Source organism: Amblyomma americanum, chromosome 3 (assembly GCF_052857255.1).
Source record: "Amblyomma americanum isolate KBUSLIRL-KWMA chromosome 3, ASM5285725v1, whole genome shotgun sequence".
NCBI classification, from domain to species: Eukaryota; Metazoa; Arthropoda; class Arachnida; order Ixodida; family Ixodidae; genus Amblyomma; species Amblyomma americanum.
In genome coordinates, this window is record NC_135499.1 from 994,439 (window position 1) to 1,009,055 (window position 14,617).

The following is a 14,617-nucleotide window of genomic DNA, read 5'->3' on the forward strand; positions in this document are numbered from 1 at the left end:
CACATTCCAGATTTCACAATCAATTCACGTGCTCTGCGCAAAGTATCCATGTCCTGTGCCCATACACTGGATTCGCGGCCATGCCCAGGATCCACATAACATTCAAGCGGATGCTATGACTCGCCTTGACACATCAGACGACCCGCCACCTTCCCCTCTTCCCCCAGATCCGTTCCTGTCCCATGTTTCCGATTCCGAAGTTCTCCGCCAGCGAAAACGCGCTCTTATTCCTCCGTGTTCGCACCCTCTCCCCCGTATGCTTACTCGGCAGGAGGAAGCACCCGTGCGCCGGATTCGGACAGGGGCGGCTCTGACACCATCTGTGTGTCACCGGTGGCGTGTAAAAGATCTGCCAGCAACGGACAGGTGCCCTCACTGTAGCGCTGAACCGGACATTTGGATGTGCGGAGCTTGTTGTGGACGTGCCCAGCGACGGCTGCTATCAGAAAACGGCGCCTCAGAAAAGTGGGCCTGCGGTGGAACCGCGAACGCGACTATGTGCAGTGGACTATGAACAATAGTTTCATCAGCAACCTCTACGAGTACCGCAGCGCAACGGGTCTTCACTCGTTTTAACTTTCAATCTCCCGCATTCCTTCCTCTTTTTTCGCTTTATGCCTCATGGCACACTTGCGAATAAAAAAAAAAAGATTGTGCCATATTTTGTTCAAGACGAGATCTAGGGGTGTCGTTGGAGTGGGAAGATATGAATTATCGTGGGGCTATGAAAAGGTTGTCGCAGGCTGAGCTTCGTTACTTCGATTTGCCGCTCCCGCTGAGGTTGACTCCTTGTTGGGCGTACGGGACCCGGTGCGGGACTAGCTGTTAGGTGCGCGTTTGCCTGTTTTACGACATCAGAGAAGGAGGTTTTGCTGCTTCCTAATTTTGCGTGGGGTACCTGCGGGCTGGTGTAGAAACTTCAGCGCGTTGCCTTAGCCATGAATCTAGATGTGTTTTGTTCCGTACCGCTCTCGAGTTCGTAGTGCCGACGCTCCTGTGTCTGCCGTTTCATGCGTTGCCATTTTGCAGGCGACATGCTTTTGTGCGATTTGTTTGTTCAGTTGACGACATTTTAGAAAATGTTACGTTGTGACCAAAAAAACCCACCGCAATCCGGGCATTTAGGTTCTGCGTTCGAGCTTGGTGTACCCTTTTCATGTTTTGGCAAACCGCAGGTGAAGCATCTTTCTGCCACCACATAGGGGAATTAGTCCTTGCGATTCCCAATCTTGTGACATGTCCCAAACCGCAACTCGTGGACCGTACGGAGAAACATGGACAGTAAATGACCGCTGCCCGACTTTTCAGGGTAGGCTGCTGTCTTCCAATATCATTATGGAAGTGGGCGCGCCTGCAGGATTGGCACTTTCGGCAATGCAAAAACTTCGTTATTTCCCCAGAAGCCACGTCACCAGCGTTTCTAATAACGCCTCTTATTTGATTGTGACCAGCGGTTTCGTATTCTTGAAATGGCACGTCCTTTCCGCTGATTGGAAAGTATGCTACAATAACAAGTGCGACACGCACATCGCTTCCGCCACGTCGACAGCGAGCTGGTCGCTCCGGCTTAAGTAGCAAAAATGTCTAAGCAATAAATAAAGAAAGAAAAGAAAGTATTGTGCCTTCCTCAGAGAGACGGAGATGCGCCGATACATGGCGCGTTCTCTCCGTTTAAAGCGCCCATCCATGACGCGGCACGGCTGGTTAGGCTTCGGCCTAGGCATCATAGATTAGGAGTTTATTTGAATATACAGAGTCATATGACCGTATGATGGTGCGTTGGTGTCTGTCGTACGGTAGCAACTATTTTCCAGCCGCCCACTTCATCCTGGAAAATAACAGGAGCCTGGCGCATGGGCGTAATCCCTGGACATGTTACGAGCAGTGTAGGAGGGCAAGCTTCGTACTTTTTTTTCTACATTCGATGCAGCAGAACTGACGCGAGCTTCATGAACAGCATGCTCAGATTTGGCTTCAGCGCCATTTCTCTTGGCCGACATAAAGAGTGGGGCGAAGGGGATGGCGTCCGGCATGAGGAGCATCTTTGGTGCCATGACAGCAGTGGCAGCGTTCGCCGTTGGAGTCTGCTGCCGAGTTGTCTGGAGCCTGCACGTCCATTTCTTCGGGCAGCGGCACGTCGTTTGGTCGTTCAGATTAGTCCGGCGGGGCCATGCAAGCACAAAAAACTTTGACGGGAGGTAACACGTAGCAACGGTGGCCTCCGGCAGCAAGCCGGCGGCGGCGGGTTTGAGACAGCGGTGTCCGAGATAGCAGTCACTGTAAGTGGCAGATAGAGCCCAGCAAGGCATGAGCGCTCGAAAACACGCCTGTCGCTCTGTGGCCCAAAGTCGAATCTACGCCAGTAAGTCCTGCGCCGAACCACAGGCGGCGCAACTTACTACAGAAGGAAGGACCTCAAGGGGAATATTACGTGCAGATAGTCAGCACTGCTGCTCTTGCAGCGGCACCAGCCCAGGACTGAGAAGCACCTAAAGGCCCATCTCGAAAAACGTGCGAATAACTAGGCCCAGCGGCGCTAAAACTCGCTATGCGCTCCCTATCTAGCGCGATCAGGTCTTTTCGCCCCGCCGCCAGCCTCTTGCCCGCGCGGCGGTGCGAACCAGCCAATCGCGTGAACTCGTTCTTGCATGCTGCGCCCTCTGTAATGGCCGTCGCCGCCTACCTGCGGCCCTGAATAAAGCACAATTTAGAAACTATTGTCAAAACAGGCTTCTCATTAGCATTAGAGATAAACAAACTTCGAATGGAAGGTAGCCCAAGTCTGCAGCGCCGGAGAAGTCGTTTCAAAAACAGCCGTGTTTGAAGCTGTGGGGTTGACTGGGGAGAAAAGTACGTTCTCCCCACTCAAACGCGGCTGACATGGTTAAAAGCCGCCCGGACCCCACCCCGTGATCGCGTACGCTACCGAGCGCTCGCCGACCACGGCGGGCCTTGCTCTGGGGGAACAAAGGAACGACACATTGGCTGACGCAAACAGGCATTTATTGCTGCAGAAACAATAACGCCAGCTAGCAACAAGGTACGCTAATGAATCGAGGACGTCCGACTCACCAGCAAGGTTCCGAGCGAATGTTCGCCCGCGCTAGGGCAAGGGATATATACTCCGAAGGCCGGACGGGACGAGTACGGGAGCCTGTCTCCCCGTCGCTTCGTCGCACCGCCGGCGAAGAGGGGAGCCGCGAGCGACACGTCCGCTCGTGCCGACGATCCCAGCCGAAGCAATACCACCTAGATAACTTTACAAGGCCCCCGCATGACCTCCTCGCCGAGCGTCTACGTCACTGCTAAGAGATGCAGCGCGCAGCAGGTTGACGTGGCGCCATCTGGGAGAAAACTGACTAAGCGGAAAAATTCTGTTCCCTCGATCGGATTTGAAATTATCCTGGCTTGGCTCGAACTCGGCTATTTTCTTGTCGCTTCAAATAAAACTCAAGAAAGCTCTTTTCTCATTTTTGCCACGCTTATATTAACTAGTTTATAGTTTGAAATATTGCAAAAATAAATGTCGTGTTAAGCCTTGCATCCTTGCTGTCAACTGCGGCTTTAACAATGTTTAATATCAAACTCTACTTGCGCTTGAAAGCTAATGCCAGTCCGCATCCTAAGTTGGTTGGGAACACTGAGACAACCAGTACGCACATGGTCATGGTGCTAGCTGACGTGAATGTGTCGCGTTTTCACGGAAGAGCTCAAGAACTGTGCAAGCTTTTTCATCTGCAGAGGCTTCGTTTGCGTGTTTGAACCTGCGTAGCCTCAGTTCTGAAATGCCTGGCTGCTGCTGCGCCCCAGGCTGCAGATCAAATAATGATGGTGATCCGAGTGTCCGCGTCTACAAGTTTCCTGCCGACGAGACGCAAAGGGCAGCATGGACAAAGGCTATTTCTCGCGAAGATTTTGTGCCAACCAAGCACACTGTGGTAAGCGTCGCTTGTGGTGCTGTTTTTGAGAATGCTTGCCTTAAACTTTTTGCTTCAGTAAAACTTGTTTTTAGCCTAGTTAGTGCATTTTGAACCAAGGAAAAGGAGCAGCGCAAAAGCATGCAAGCACGCAAGTAAAGCGGCTGTTTGGGCTTGTTGGTCAGTGAACATGGTAAAAGAATGCAGCGCGAAAAAAAACAACGACGAACAGAAGTGGACAGGACAGGGCGCTGACTACCAACACATTTATTCAGAAAGATGAGCTGCTTATATAACGCAGACCAACACCCACGTGACCAAGAACATAGCAAACGCGTTCAACTATCTAATACAAAAAAACAAAACGAAGTGCACAATATCAAAGTGATACATATCTAGGTAACGCAAAGTCAGCCAAGAACCGATAAAACCGAGAGGACCACGACGAACCGTAAGGTGCACGCATGAAAAATGATCAGTCAGCGACCTTTTCCCGCCAATGCAGCACGAGGCAAAACGAAAACGAAAATAACAATATAGTCACCGAACACTAAGTAAAAGTCGAAGCTAAAAGCAGGGTCGGGGCCAAACGCATAACAAAACAATACAAAACGCTACGCAAAAGCTGAGTCAACCGTTCACAGTCAAACTGAGTCAAAAAAGTTGAAAGTTCTCTAGAACAAGAATTAAAAGCAGACGTGATTAAAAAAAAAAAGACGTGTTTATAGTGGGCCTAGAAAACTGGACTCCTTGTCTGTAAGTAAAATTGAAGGCGTGCTGACGCACTTGTCTCCAGCTTTGGCTATCATCCTTGCCTCAATGATGACCCTTTCAATTTCTGTCCGCGCCCGTGCTCTGACAACCGTGCGCGTGTAACAAGGTTCGCACCCTTCGCAAGACTTGCAATGGTCGTCCAGGTGCCCGCCGCTTTTGTTACGGACCCTCCGGCGGTGTTCAAACAATCTCTCGTTGAGACACCTGCCGGTTTGCCCAATATACACGCGTCCACACTTCAAGGGAATCTCGTAAATGACACATGTAGCACAATGTGTGAGTGGTTCTACATGTGTAATAGGGCAAACCTTTTTCTTTTGCTTTGTCAGCAGTGTACACACTCGTGACAGTTTGCACGGGGCTGAGAAGACAAGGTTTACGTTGTTTCTTTTTGCAACGTTCTTTAAATTGTGAGACAGCTTGTGAAGATACGCGATGACGGCCAAGGGAGGTCGTTTGACCTGTTCTAGCTTGCCTGCGTCTTTGCCTTGCACTTTCAATTTCTGGAGAAGAGTCTCTAAAACGCTACTCACTAGTGTTGGTGAGTAGCCAGCACTGTAAAGACGTTGGACTTGGTTGTTAACACTGCTCTGCATCGTATGGGGACAGCTTTTTGTGAGCGCTGCCTTTTTGTGAGCTTTCGTCCTTGCTTTTTCCCGCTGCATTCTTTTACCATAACCACGCAAGAAAGGACAAGACACGAGCGCTGTTTTCGCGTTTTGTGCCGTGTCTTGTCCTTTCTTCTCTTGTGGTTGCATGCTTTTGCGCTGCTCCTTTTCCTTGGTTTTGTGCTTCACACGACATTTTTTTTTATGGCTTGCTTCGGAGAGGGGACTTTTTCTTCACTTTCTTATTACTTCGCTTGTGGAGTTTTATTTCCCAGTTATTTCGCTTGCCGAATTTTGTAAGCCTGTCGCCCAAACCTAATGGACTTGTGGTTTTACTTTGTTTTTAGGTGTGTGAAAAACACTTTAAAACGTGTGACTTCGTCAGGTTTGCAACGTACACGGACGAGAACACTGGAAACGTTATCGAAGTTCCGCTGCAGCGTGTCCGCCTGAAGCAGGCTGCTGTCCCGAGTGTGTTTCCCGGCTGCCCGAAATATCTCTCTCAGCCACCATCTTCGCGAGAAGCTCCTGCAGGAAAGAAGGCCCGACTCGAGGCAGCGTCACTGCGAAAAGCGATAGAGCTTTCTGTTGCTGCTCAAGAGGAAGAAGATCGCAGGAACAAAATTTGCAGTTTTGGGGAGCTGTGTTCTGCCCTTCCGAAGCTTAAGACTTCTGACTTCTGGACTGGTCACTACGCAGGCAAATGTTTTGTTCCTGGAGCTCTCCCTCGACCGAGCTCCCGCAGTGCGTTAATCAGTGGTGGGTTTAGAATACCTGTCTGTTCAGGTGTTTCTCGGAGGGTCCCGTCTCCACAATCTTGGAGACGAATGTGTGCCGTCACAAATGAAGGATTTAAGGGAGCTTGATAAAGTGCTGCAGTCTGTTGAAAAGCTGCAGAGTTGTGCTAGTGGCAGCGAAAAAGAACACCAGCTTCTCGCAACTGTGCTAATGCTCCTGGATGAGGTGAACAAGGATTATGAGCTCCGAGAACATCATGGATGGAACTTACAGGTACTGAAATTTGTGCGAAGCCAAGTCGAGCTTGTTTTGAAAAATGTGCCTCGATATCCACCAGATGTACTCGTGTTTTCAGGTCTGCTGTATAACATTTCTCCACATGCATACAGGTTCATCAGAAGCTCGCTTAAAATTAAGCTGCCGCACCCAGACACTATTCGACGACTGTGTTCGTCATATCACATGAATCCAGCACTTGAACAGCAAGATCCTTGTTTCTTGAACTATGCTAAAACTGTATTGCAAGCAATGGCCGAGCATGTGCGCACTGTGACATTAATGATGGATGAGATCCATCTTAAAACCTAATTTGAGTACAAAGCAGGCTTCGTTACAGGTGCCGCAGCCAATAGTTCCGATCCGGCTAAAACAGCATATGTGTTCATGCTACAAAGCCTTTTGTCAAGCAACAAGGATGTTGTTCACATTTTGCCAGTCCCACAGATAGATGCAAAAGCACTGCATCTATTTTGGCACAAGCTCATTACTGACCTTGAGTCACTTGGATTTAAGGTACTAGCTGTTGTTTCAGACAACAATGCTATCAATCGGAAAGCCATGACATTTTCGCTAGCCCCCCCCAAAGCCAGTATAGTTTACACACACCCAGCTGATTCCTCTCGTCCACTGTTTTTCATTTTGGACCCTGTGCACCTTTTGAAGTCAATTAGGAACAATTGGCTAAACCAGAGAAACAGTGGAAAGTGTATATATTACCCTGATCCAAGCAGCAATGACCCAAAGCCACCTATTCTTACGGCATCATTTAAATCTTTGTGTGATCTGCATGAGGCTGAGCAAAATAACCTTTTAAAGCTGGCACCAACACTCTCACTGAAAGCACTGAACCCATCAACTATGGAGCGCCAGAACGTTAAGCTTGCTCTCAGGATTTTTAATGAATCGACAGCAGCTGCACTGCAATGTTCCGCTCTACAACATGCTAAAGGAACAGCAGATTTCATAAACACCATTTTGACATGGTGGCGAATAGTGAATGTAAAGACGCCAAGAAAAGGTGAACGCCTGCGTGATGAAATGCAGTCTCTGATTGCGTCAACAACATGTCCACAGCTTGAATTTTTGAGGAAAATACCAGAGTGGCTAGACTACTGGGCTAGCCTCAGACACGATGCTGGCCACCTGATGAAAGAAACTCGCATGGCTTTTGGCCACACGAGCCACGCTCTGCATGAGATCGCTTTATACTGCCTGGAAGAGCTGGGATTTCGGTATGTGCTCCTTGGAAAATTTCAAACAGATTGCCTTGAGGATAGATTCGGGAAGTATCGCCAGCTATCCGGAGCCCAATACCATGTCTCGATCAGGCAGATTTATGAATCTGAGAACAAGCTAAGGCTTCAAAAAGTGCTGGACATGCCCGATCTTGACATTATTGCAGAACCGATCTCCGTCATAAGTGTTGAATCACTTTGTGCACAGTTCAGTATAGCAGTGACCAATGCTGATGTAGCAAAAAAATCGTCGATGATTCCCGCTGTTACGTATGTTGCGGGATACTGTGCCCATGCAACACTGAAAAAGCTCATGTGTATGTCGTGCAAGGACAATCTCGTCCTGGATAACACCAGTTTGGACCATGATGACACACTGCTCATTTCAGGCATGACAAGAGGAGGATTAAAGTTTCCACGAGATGTCGTAGTGAATGCTGTACTTTATACAGAAATAGTCCTTGACAGATTGAGGAGTGAGCAGTATGCATCCAAATTTCTGGCTCTTCCAAATCAGGAGGAGGCTCTTGTTTCTCTTGTGTCAACCATTCTCCACGATTCTGGAGACCTTGATACGTGTGATTCTGGTCATTCGCCAGAAAAAGTCATGCACCATATTTTGAGTGCTGCTGCCAACACGCTGTTAAATAATCTGTGCAAAACGAAAAACAACACAACAGTGTCAGAGGGGCAGCGAAAAATGCAAACTCTAAAGAGTTGAGGATTGATGACTGTATCGTTTAATGGCAAGTGTTTCTGAGATAGCGGACCTTTCTTGCACACCTGATTACATTATAAAGATAGCTTTGTATTGAGGCATTTTATAATCTGTACATGTTCTTTTCCTACTTAGCAACTGCAGCTATAGAACATTTGATAGAACTATAGTGAGTGGTAGCTTGTGTACCAAATTTTTTTCCCTCCTGTATGATGGACATGTAAATGCAAATGGGTATGTTTGTTCCTGTTTCATACAGTATGGCACTGAACAAATTGTACTGGATTCTTGTGTGCGCATCTCACCAAATCACACAACTTGGTGACAGCTATATTCTTTGTGTATGTGTGTGTGAGTGTGAAGTGCTTAAATAAACTCTTTATTCACTGTATTCGTTGCAACTTTTTTTAGAAATCTTGCTGGTTTGTTGTGAAACATCCGTGCAACGTGAAGTAGTATAGAATAACATATGAAGGAAGCTGACAGTCAATGCAACCAAGGAAAGCATAGGGGAATGTTCGATTTTTAGTGAAGTGGTTATGAGTGGGAAGTGAATAGTGTAATCATTTTATGGATGCAAGACAACTGACTAGGAAGAATTAAAAAAAAGGCAAAGGAGCTACAACTGGGGCTAGTTGGAAATGCAAATCTTGAAGGGGATGATAAGCGCTGTCAAAATACGAGAAGGGACGAACAAACAGGACAAAGCGCTTTCTAGCAACTGTTTATTCTATGAAAAAACATGAATATATATACACATGTTAACGTCAAATGATGCGCAGAAGAGAGAAAACCGCACTGCACTGACAAGAGCGATATGAAGAAAGAAATAAAATAGAATAGAAACGAACAACACGTGCCTTTACAACAGCCGAAGATTACTTATCTTGAGGTAGTTTAATTCAGTTCTGCCTAACAGCACCGAAGCGGAGCTGAGGCATTGCTTATCTGGAGCAACATGCACAGCGAAGGCGTCGATTATTTCGCGTTCCCGCCTGCTCCTGAAGAATACATATTCTAATCAGAAACCGTTAAATACTGATATTACGCTGGCACAAAACACGCAGTATTTTGAGAAATGGGTGCCCGACGGGCAACCGGAAAATCCGCGTGGGGTGAAGCCGACTTCCAGGCCCATCTGCTGTGTGTGACGTCACGGACGCATGCGGAGGCCTTGAGCTAGTCTAGGGGGTATTGGCCGAAGCCCCCCTGCCCCCTCTCCCGCGCGCGGGCTTTGACAGTCTCAGCGCAGCGATGCTGGCGCCCTCGCTTGCTAGTTAATGTAACTCACAAGGGAATGCGCTCAGCCTCGAGGTGAGACCGCCGCTGCACGGTGCCTCGCGGGAAAACAAACTCAGGGGGCTGCAGGGCAGGTCCCCACAAAGCTCAGTGAATAATAATAATAATTGGTTTTTGTGGAAAGGAAATGGCGCAGTATCTGTCTCATATATCGCTGGACACCTGAACCGTGCCGTAAGGGAAGGGATAAAGGAGGGAGTGAAAGAAGAAAGGAAGAGAGAGGTGCCGTAGTGGAGGGCTCCGGAATAATTTCGACCACCTGGGGATCTTTACCGTGCACTGACATCGCACAGCACACGGGCGCCTTAGCGTTTTTCCTCCATAAAAACGCAGCCGCCGCGGTCGGGTTCGAACCCGGGAACTCCGGATCAGTAGTCGAGCGCCCTAACCACTGAGCCACCGCGGCGGGTAAAGCTCAGTGAATGAGAGTGTTTCCACTCTGCAACAATTAAGAGGCTGGCTCGTTGTAATACAAATAACTTAAAGAATGCTTGTAGTCACTCGCATACAAACCGGATACGGCGGTCCATTAAGCAGCCAAGAGACCTACCGAGAAGCACTGAAAGAGGCACTCGCCCTGTAATGCGCTACGCTGGCAGACATTTCATGTTTACACTCAATGCTCGGCATAGTGCGGTTTCACTCGATCTTTGCGATAGCTTCGTTTATAGAAAGAAAGGCCTCAAACCTTAACTTGCGAGTCGACGCCCAGGGTCTCGACGTTGGCCTTGACTCCGCAGAGGTAGGCGGTGGCCGTGTTCGCTGAGTCCGACGTCTGCACGTCCAGGCCGTACGTCCTGGACAGGGACACGTGTGGGAACTGGTCCCACGAGAGCTGCTGCTCTTCGCCGCTCTCGCGGTGCAGCCGCTGGCCTTTGTAGATTCGCGCCGCCGTCACCGTGGGGATGCCCATTCCGTCGCCTAGGAAGAGCACCACACGGCGGGCGCGGCGCTCGTTAGCCCGCCGCGCGAGCCGCTCGGAGATGCCCTGGGCCCCCTGCCGGTACCAGTGGTTGCGGTCCGCTGCGAGAGACGGGGGCCTCATAAATACAGGGCTCCTTCCATTGCGCTTTCGCCTTGATGGCATGCTGCGTACATCACTTCGAAAGTTGCCTTCGGGAAGAAACACGCAAAGACCGCTCTCTCATTTCTACAGCTTTTGGGCACTGTTCGGCTGGCGAGCTTGTATAGGAAGCGCGTGTCTGCTTTGAAACTGATACCAAATACCTGCGAGGATTACGACCCCATTGTGACTCGTTTTGTTGGTTAACTAGGAAAAGCTGTTATGATTTCTTCAGGGAACGCGTGCCAGACGACTGAGTTACGGTTATTTCAACACAACTATTAAGCAACATTCTGCTGTAATAAGTGCACTCAAGCTTAGCATCTGTGATTGCTCACTCCTCGGCACTTCGAGAAAATAAAAAATACCGGATGTTTCAGGGCAGCCCGCCACTCATTTTATAAAAATATAACGCGTTCGAGATAAAGAGAAACTTCCATGCATTGCAACACAGTCAGTCCTTCCTGTATTTCGTGTTTCTTTTGCGTTATATTTTACTTCATGAACGTTCACCAACTTGCTCCATTTGGGGCTTTAATTACAACACTTTGATAGCGCAGCGTATGCCTAGTAAGGTGAGAGGCAGGCGCTGAATCTACTCCGCTGGTTTGGCATGAGGGGTGAAAGCGGTTTAGAGGTGGCGGTAGAATCATTCGAAGAAGCTCAGCGAAAAGAGACGACTCGACCTGTCTTCCATGGTCGGTCCGTGATGATAGCAGACGATCATTCAAAATGGCCACCCAGGCAGAAACGAAAGCAGACGTGGCGGTGGAGGCAGCAATATCGGGTAGTGGTGTTGCTTCTGACCAACGTGTGCTCCTGTTGGCGCAGGTATACGTAAGTATCGGTAGCCGTTGTAAGGTGGAAGAGGTCCGTTAGTTAAAGGTCGATGTGGACGGCATCAAAGAGAGCGTCGGGTGGAAGAAAAGAAGTGGCTGGGAGAACGGGGTGGCGGTGGACGTTGGTTCGCTGGCAAGGACAACACATGCGCGCGTCCAATCACGAACAAATGGCGTTCGTGCGCGGCCGCACGTAGCGAGACGATATGAGCTTTTACGTAGCGCGAGTTCAAAGGGGGACCGAGCTGTGCACGGTGTCGAGAACACGCTTGCATTAAGAGTCAAGCAGAAACGGTCTGGGGAAACCCGTGGAGTAGTCGTTTATAAGAGCGGTGCCACGCATGGGGACTTCCTCGAGTTGCAGGGGCGCGGTAAAGGCGCGCAAACGCGTCAGCCCGGAGTCTGTAAGATGGGCGGCGGCGGGCCATGAATGGGAATGAGGGGATGTACCATGGTGGTGCCCATGCGGCTAAGCGCGTCTGTTGGCAGAGCCACTGACGTGCCGGATGTCGGTGCTACATTCCGACACATAGGCCAGCTGAAGAACCTCTCGGGTGTGTAAGGGCTGTTGGAGTGGTAGAGCACATGCGTCCGCGGCTTGTGGTCGGTAAAGGTGTTGAAGGCACAATTTACATTAAACAAGGTCACGGAAGTGGCGAACACCAGTGTACACGGCGAGCAACTCGTGGGCAGGCACGCTCTAAGGCGTCTGAGTAGGACTCATACGCTTGGAGAAGCACGCGAAAGGCTGCCAGGTGCCACCAGTGCAATGCTAGCGGCCGACGGCCGTACTGGAAGCGTCCGTAATAAGTGCAAATGACTAGCTGGCTCATGGTGAGCGACCGGTTAGCGGATGCGTCTTAGATTTAGCTGTAAGCAAACGATCGAGGGACTCGACCAAAGTACCACAGTTCAGAATAAAACGGTAGTATAGCACGCAGTTCACTATGCCGAGGAATTTGCGTTAATACAGGTAGGCTGTGGAACATCCACAATCACTTGAACTTTGGACGTAAAAGGTCGAATGCCACTTGTGTCGACGTTGTGACCAAGTCAACAGAAGGGACACCGAACTCGCTATTAGCACCGTTCATGACGATGCCGCGGGCAAAGAGTCGGTTAAACAACTGACGCAGATGGTGCAATTGGTCGTCCAGAGATTGGCTGGCACAAGAAGCTCGTCCACGTATTAGATAACGGAGGCCAGACGAACGGCAGATTGGGCGAGTTGGTTCATGACAGTTCAAAAAGTCGAAACGACACGACCGAGTAGGATAACGGACAAAAGAACAAGCGCTGAGCTTGAAACTGAATTTTATTGCGAGTACGCACGTCAACTGATATATACAACACTAAAGCAGTTCACATACGCATAGTCAAGCACAGACGTTCTCGTAAAAAGTAAAAAAAAACCTCAAAAGCAGGTGAATATATTTTCGAACTGTTATCCACTACGAAGCATGTCCCTCCCGACAAGATAGCGTCACAGATGTCATGCTAACGCGCCCGTTACGGCGCAATGAAGTGCATTATCGTAGGCCTCTTTGATGTCCAAGAAGACGGCAGCGACGAGTCGGCAGCTACGTTTTTATGTTCCACTGTCGCTACGAGGTCGATTAACGCTGTGAATGGAAGAACGTCCCCTCCGGAACCCGGTCATCGTGTCCGGATAGGGAACATTCTGTTCTAAAAACCATTCGAGCCGCGTCAGCACCAGTCGCTCCATAACCTTACCGAAGGAGCTTGCTAGTGCAACTGGCCGGTATGAGGTAAGCTCATAAGGAGGCTCTCTAGGCTTCGAAAGAGCAACAAGCCGGCTGATCTTCCAGTGTTCTGGAACAATTCCGGAAGCCCATGTATCACTGTAGTAACTGAGCCGCACACTTCGCCCTTCAATGCCAAGGTGAGAGAGAGACGCGTACGAAATTCCATCAGGACCAGGCGTAGATAAAGGCCTATACGAGGAAAGAGCCTTGAAGGTATTGGCGAGCGCTATGAAAATACGGAAAGGGACGAACACGCAGGCCGAAGCGCTTTCTAACAACTGTTTATTCTCTGAAGAAACATGGCTATATACACATATTAACGTCATATCATACTCAGGAGAGGAAAGAGCGCACGGCGATGACAAGAGTGATATGAAGGAAAAATATAAAAGACGTACAACACGTGCCCTAACAATAGCCGAAGATTACTATTCTTGAGGTAGTTTGATTCTGTTCTTCCTAAAATCACCAAAGGGGAGCTGACGCATTGCTTATCTGGAGCAACATGCACAGCGAAAGCTTCGATAATTTCGCGTTCCCGCCTGGTTCTGGCACGACCGATTACCTTGGTGTTTTTTACCATCGGAGTGCATTTGCAGTGTGCGCAATGTGGTGCCAGATTCCTGGATTTTAGAACTTCTTCGCATAATCTTTCGTGCCTTCTAAGTCTCTTGTTCCGCCACCTACCCGTCTGCCCTACGTAGGTTCGTTGAAAGCTAAACGGAATGCTATAAATGAAGTTTTCTTTACAATCTACATAGGTGATGTCGTGTTTGACGTTGCAGCCAGGTTTCTTTTTGTGGTCTTCATTCTCGTTGACCTTTCTGCACATTCCAATGAGCTTATTGGGAGCTGAACAAACCACCCAAACTCCGTACTTGTTAACTGTATTCCACATTGTATGGGAGATATTATGAATCTACGGCATCCCAACGGTGCGTCCCTCATACCTCGGTTTCTTAGTCTTATGGGACCCAGTAACTTCCCATAGTAAGCATTAGGCAATGCCGCCGAGTAACTGCTCCGGATAGCCGCTAGCCATCAGTCGGGAAACCTTTTGATCCATTATAATAGAGCAGGGCGTAACAAAACAGGACAACAGGAGGAACACAGAACGACACGAGCGCTGTCAACCATTTATTTCTTGCCGTTGCTACATATAAATACATGAACAAAAGCATGGAATGGGAAAGAACGATCTGGTCAAATCAAATACAAATCAAATCATGTTTTCAGCTGATACAAGCTATACAACTCAGCCTTTCACTGGTTGCCATCGATTTAGATAAGCGAGCTCTTTTGCTGAAAGTGCCAGTGATGCCACGCTCACACACTTGTTGCCTGCACGTGAAATATTCAAAGTCTCAATATTCTCTCTGAC

General features: G+C 48.9%; 1 protein-coding gene across 1 annotated transcript in view; it reads right to left on the minus strand.

Moving 5' to 3' along the window:
• LOC144124408 (alkaline phosphatase-like) overlaps window positions 1-14,617 on the minus strand; it is a 231,017-nt gene that overhangs the window by 139,248 nt on the left and 77,152 nt on the right. Inside the window, exon 2 of the mRNA XM_077657035.1 lies at window positions 10,257-10,591. Coding sequence (XP_077513161.1) covers window positions 10,257-10,591 — 335 coding nt within the window. The remainder of the gene's footprint in view (window positions 1-10,256; window positions 10,592-14,617) is intronic.